Source organism: Arachis ipaensis, chromosome B7, assembly GCF_059453495.1.
Source record: "Arachis ipaensis isolate K30076 ecotype BB chromosome B7, ASM5945349v1, whole genome shotgun sequence".
Lineage (NCBI taxonomy): Eukaryota > Viridiplantae > Streptophyta > Magnoliopsida > Fabales > Fabaceae > Arachis > Arachis ipaensis.
Genome location: NC_142442.1, coordinates 81,679,738 through 81,685,930, shown reverse-complemented (window position 1 = coordinate 81,685,930; position 6,193 = coordinate 81,679,738). Strand labels below are relative to the sequence as shown.

Sequence of the window (6,193 nt, the reverse complement as noted above, 5' to 3'; positions counted from 1 at the left end):
ATATATAAATTAATATATAATTTATACCTATATTTTTTAAAATTTATACATATAAATTAATAAAATTTATCTATAATTTAGTGTTTAAAAATAAGTAGTTGTAAGGAGTAAAGAGAGGTTGCATGCGATAGGATATGTAAAAGTTAAGCACATTGAATTCAGATTCTTTGTGATAGATGATACATTGTTTTTTATAAATTGGTTATATATACGTACGAGCAGTTGAGATAACTACTGATGATATCTTGCTGTCGGATGATTCATTTAGGTGATGAGGTGATAAATAAGAGCAAAGTGAAGGAAACATATATAAGATCTCCAAGTTGGTCATGTGGCACAAAAGGATTGGATTCAAATCAACACGTATTGAGATATATTTTCATAGCCACCATGCATAAATCAGCTGCCTAAAATGTTCCAAACAGTGAAAAGACAAAACACATGCAAAAGAAAAACAAAATTCACTTTTAAATTTTAGTATAATTATATATTTTATTTTTATATTAGGAGTGAGACTCAAACCCAAAACTTTGAAGTAAAGATACGAAGGCTATATTATTTGAAGTATAGTTCATTGGTATAATTATATTTTTATTTATTAATATATATTGTATACGTCTTAATGAAATATTATAAATAATATTTTTAAAAAGTATTAGAGATATAATTATTTATATTTTTTTATCAGTTTTAAGTTTAAAAAAAAAAGTAATTTTGTAACATAATATTAAAATTTTATGATTGAAAAGATTTAGAGATCGATGCTTATTAGATCTCAAAAGAAAAAAGAATTTAGCTTAAGAAAAATTAAAAAAAAAAAACTATGCTAAAAATTTAAACAAATTTTAAAAAGTTCTTATTTAAAAAAAATATATTAAATATATATATATATAGGAGATATATTTAGTGAGAATGGATTGTTTATATGAGAATGTGATAATGCAATTATTATCGTTGGATTAAATTTAATGGCCAAGATTAAATCTGTTTTAATGTGTGGCAACGATGATAGTAACGAGTATAAGGAGGAGCAATAACAGTAACAAGACTAATAGTGAAAGAAATAACGCATTACAAAGAAATATTAAAACATTAGGAATTTAATTTTTAGCCTCCAAATATAAGATCAAGGAAAAAAAGATAAAAATGTGAGAGAAATTTTACTTTTGGTCAAAGAAAGAAAGAGAAAAAGAAGGAGTAGTAATTTTAATTTTAATTTAGCTTTTAAAGCAAATTTAATCCTGGCCATTAAATTTAATTTATTTCAACCATAATAATTACATTCTCACATTCTTATATAAACAACTCATTCTCATTAGATATATTTCTTATATATATGAGGAATGTTAGGGGTTAGCAGTTTTTGTAATTTGTAGTCATTATTAATATTTTTAATGGTGTGAAATTATATTTAATGGTGTGAGATTATTCACTTTTCATTTGCTAATTAAGTGCAAACCGGATTTTAATAAATATGATGATGCGTAGATTTTCTCTTTTATTTATTTATTTATTTATTTATCGATTTAAAGTTTCCACAAGAATAGTTTTACGAGGGAAGAATAAAAGGAAGCATGCATGTAAGAGGAGCAAGGATATGATTGAATTAAAGCATGAGGTAAGCTAGGTCCACAAGAAAGGTGATGCATGACACATGGTATGGCAGCCATGGATGAATAATCAAATCAAAACATAAGCAAAAAGAAATGAAAATAAATGATACATATCTTAGGAGGGCATGCATTATGAGGCAATGATTGGGCAGGGCTCAAGAAAGCAGCACCGAAAAAGAAAGAAATGGAATCATATCAGAGATAGAGAGGCCTAATTGGCACCCCCCATGTCCATGTAATAATAATAATGAACGAGCAACGATCATTTCATTGACGTAGTGATAAAAATAAAACAGGATAAAGCAACTAATAACATTACAAGACACAGGAGGCTTTGCTAGTATATAGACAAATTAAAGGTACTACCCAACAACACAAGTGGTTTATTGCATCACACCTTATCTATATCTATTTTTTTGCACATTCATCTGCTTAATTCTTCTATATAGGAAGGAGCAAAGGAACCACCCAATAACCATAATATGATATATGCATTGTGCATGGCAATATTATTATCTTTTTTTTTTTTAATTTCAATACAATCATATTCCAACTTTATATAGCTACCTTGCCTCACTAATTTGCGTAAAGCCCTTGAATGCTTATCTTCAAACGCATACGTAGTACTCATCCCTTTCTCTCTCCGTGGCCCATTATTTCATTTCACGTTTAGTTAGTGCATTTTATCGTATCCCCTTCTATTTTATTTCATTTATTTATTTATTTATTTATTTATTTTTAATTTCTCCGCCTAACGTTCCCCTTTAATCGAGTTTATCCCCCCACTTCAAAAACGAGAATTTTTTGAGCCATTTGAAGCAAATCCTTCTTGATTTGAATCTCAAGATCAGAACGTGACACTTGATTAAAAAGCATGTACACGAATTAACAACACATACACAAATGCTTCAAGCTTTTCCCCCCTAAGGAGAATTGATGGAAATGACGTAAAAAAAGAAAAAGAAAAAAAAGGGAATGCAAATCCTCACTTTGTCTTCTTTTTTTATGTACCATTTACTTTGGGACGTTCACTGTGTCTAGTGTCTACATTGTAAGGCTATACCACGAAAATTGAACTGGTGGGGTAATATAATCCTCTAGTTTGATGTCACTTGTCAATTGGTACAAAATATCATATTCTCCTTGATTAGACCTAGATTTTTTTTTAATGAAAATTGCAAATAATGATAATAAAAATGAAGGATGACAAATATTTGTATTTTTTTAGTAGATATTTCTCTATGAAATAAAGATCAATTATATTTATGAAAAAAAAAAACAATTAAAATTTTTAATACATACGACATGACGCACTAATATATTAAAAAGAATAAATATATTCTACTTTGATTTTCTCATTAAAAAGAATGAAAGATCACTTTTACCTTTCAGGATCCCTTTCCTTCTGTGCGTTTTGAGTTTGACTTTGTCCTTGATCGCTAGCGGTTCATGTTTTGAGCAACTGTTTGATATAAATAGTATCATTATTGACATCATTTAGTTTCTGATGAATGTTAATTAAGTAATAGTCAACTTACATAGATTTGGCGTATTAAATAACTGATAATATAATAATGCTAAAAAAACAAAAAAAATAACTCAAACTTGTTTTATTTAATATTTATTAATTATTACTAAAATTAATAGATATTAAATAAGACAAATTTTTATTATTTTTTATTAATAATTTTATTATTAAATATTCCATTGATAATATATACTCTGCCTATATATGTTCATGGTATTGCAGAGACTATACAATTTTATTAATATTTAAAACATATTATTAAAATTAAAATAATATTTTTTATTAACAATAATTTTTAATTAACAAAAATAAAAATAAAAAATCTCATCAAAATATAAAAAATATAACTTTAATTGTAACAATACTTTTTTAATATTGTTAAAACTATTTAGCTATTATAACTACCTTAACCATACTATAGACTTTGGTAACTATACTATATATAGACTTCGTGTATATATATATTTGGCTGATGATTTTTAGCACTCCCCCTTTATTATATATACTCTCTTTAATCATTGGAATGGATTGAGAGTAGATTAGATTAATTAATCCTATGTAATTTTGTCTACATGTTAACAATGAATTGAATGTCATGATCAAGAAAAAATTTAAAAGGTAAACAGTATATTATTGATTTTTATTATATTATTGTTGTTAGTAAGGTTTGATGGCTTTATCTGCCTCCTTGTGCATGACATACGAAAAGCAAACTAAAGAGATCCCCCTTTCCGTCCCCTTCTCCGACGCTTTATTTAATTTGATTATTACACACATTTAATTCAATTAATAATTGATCAAATAAGTTGAAAATTATTAGCAATCCTATATATTACTAAGATGATCGAATTATATTGAAGACTTTAAATAAAATGTAATGAGCAGTGCAGCAAAAATTACTGAACAATTAATTTTCATTACGGGAAACATTGATAAGGTATACAAGGAAAGTGAATTTTATGAGTTTGACTGAGGGATACACTGAGAGAGAGAGAGAGAGAGAGAGAGTGATATTTCCAAATTAAAGATGACAGGCTAATTAATAAGCTTGCTATATGTAATTGAGAATATGGAAATATTTTAGAGCTACCTTTATGTACGTACGTTAAAATTTAAACCACACGATGCTTTAATTACATTAATAAAAAGAGAGAGACACTTAAAATATATAGGATGGAGTAATTAAAGTGATCCCTTAGACTTTGGCAAGAGCATGATTGGTGTCGATCTTGAGAACATCGATGGTATGGCCATTAAGCTCTTGCGCTTTCACTGGCTCTTGCAGTGCCACCGGTGTCGCATTTCTGTACATCAAATACAGCACCATCTGAATGATCCCGAACAGAAATCCCAGCGTGTTCGGAAGCTACATCATCAATTCATCCAATAAGTAGTAGTTGATTATATTAGATGAGATGAGAATTATATATATATATATATATATATATATATATTACTTACAGCAATGTAGTAGTCTTTGAGGAAAAGGCCATAGAAGAACCACATAACGGCGTTGATGGTTAAGAAGAAGGACAAGGTGAATGGCATGTACTCCACACTCCTCGTCTTGATCACTTTCCTCTACAATCATCATGAGTAATTAGAAACTTGCTATATATGTTGTTGGTTGTTACTACTTATTATTAGTTATTACATACCATGATGAAGAGAGGCGCAGCGAAAACACTAATGTTGAAGACGAGGCAAATCCATCCAATGATAGCAAGACGCTTCGCTCCCTTAGATAAATACAGAGTTGCCAACAACATAGCTCCAAACCCAAACACATTCAGCAACATAAGAAGCTTGATCGTCGAAAACTGTATAACAATAATTTTAGTTAGAGAATAATCATAAATCAAAGAAAATAAAGAAAGCTAGCTAGAATGAAAAAACACACGTACCCTAGCCTTCTTTGGGGCATAAAACAGGAAGATAGCAAGGTAAGCAGTTTCTACAACAATTCCAAAGGTGTTAATGGTGATAAGAAGAAGAGCAGCATCTTTCTTAACCAATGCATAATAAATCCAAAGCATTGCACTAAAGAGTGCAACCACATATGGAAGTGACTGAAATCCTTCGCTCGTTTTCTTCTTATATATTTGGTAGAAGGTCGGTCTGCGTGCACATACACAAGTTAATTAATAATAATTCTTGCTTGTAAATCAAAAGAAAGAAAGAAGGAAGTAAGGATTATCATTGCTTACATTGGAGCAAGGAACACCGCAAAGGAGATCACGTTGCCTATATTAAAAACACAAATTAGGGCACGCATGCATGAAATGGAGAAATTAATTAAGAAGCTAAAAAAGAGTGATACCTATGAGGCCAAACACAAAAGCCCAAGATTCACGGGTCATGGCCATCTCTTAATGAATTAGCTTGGAATTAGAATGTATTTTCTTCTCTCTCAGTCTCAGACTCACCCTCAGTTCAAAGCTATTAATTCTCTTTGTGTATGTTATTAAACCCACGAATCTAAACGAAGAGTTTACGACCTATTTATAGTTGGCGAAAAGTGATGATAATAGTATCAACTTGCAAGAAGAGCGCCAAAATGCGAAGCACCAATATTACTTTTGATTATAATTAATTAGATCACTACTACTCCTACTGCTTTTTAAACTTTTAACACTATCCAAACACCTTTCTCAATTCTTACCCTATTGCCTTCTCCAACGCCTCATTTTGGGTTCAACACATTACACACCCTTTCTGATGTGTCACCCACCAAGTGGCTTAGAGCCTTACAACTCATCATTAATTAATTAACTCATCATTCATAGCTAAGTCAAAAATAATAATAATGTTACCGCGGTAACCCCAATAATAATGTGGTCCACCTTTCTGAACTATGGTTAGTGACAGGCAATTCAATTTGCGCTACTCTTTTGTAGTTTTATTTATGTGCCCATATTACTGATTGGGCAGCCAGCCACAGAAATAAAGCTTCATTTCCGCACAAAGTTCCATCCTTCTAAGCTTTCCTTTCTTTCTTCCACCTAATTTCTTTTGCTTCATCAGTCACCACATATATTATATCTTCGCATCA

General features: G+C 29.8%; 1 protein-coding gene across 1 annotated transcript; it reads right to left on the bottom strand.

Moving 5' to 3' along the window:
• Nucleotides 1–4,037: 4,037 nt before the first annotated feature.
• On the bottom strand, nucleotides 4,038–5,622 carry LOC107630840 (bidirectional sugar transporter SWEET14). The gene is made up of 6 exons (XM_016334096.2): nucleotides 5,462–5,622; nucleotides 5,349–5,385; nucleotides 5,046–5,259; nucleotides 4,800–4,961; nucleotides 4,603–4,722; nucleotides 4,038–4,507 (listed from the first exon to the last, which is right to left on the bottom strand). Exons 1-6 carry the CDS (start codon nucleotides 5,505–5,507, stop codon nucleotides 4,337–4,339), a joined length of 750 nt encoding a protein of 249 aa, XP_016189582.1. The 5' UTR covers nucleotides 5,508–5,622; the 3' UTR covers nucleotides 4,038–4,336.
• Between the last annotated feature and the right edge of the window lie 571 nt (nucleotides 5,623–6,193).

Bases quoted from the DNA above. Each gene is read 5' to 3' on its own strand.
- LOC107630840 (XM_016334096.2), bottom strand. From the start codon at position 5,507: ATGGCCATGACCCGTGAATCTTGGGCTTTTGTGTTTGGCCTCATAG. The intron at 5,260-5,348 runs GTAAGCAATGAT...ATGTGCACGCAG, and splicing joins GCGGTGTTCCTTGCTCCAAT to ACCGACCTTCTACCAAATAT. The intron at 4,962-5,045 runs GTACGTGTGTTT...ATTGTTATACAG, and splicing joins ATGCCCCAAAGAAGGCTAGG to TTTTCGACGATCAAGCTTCT.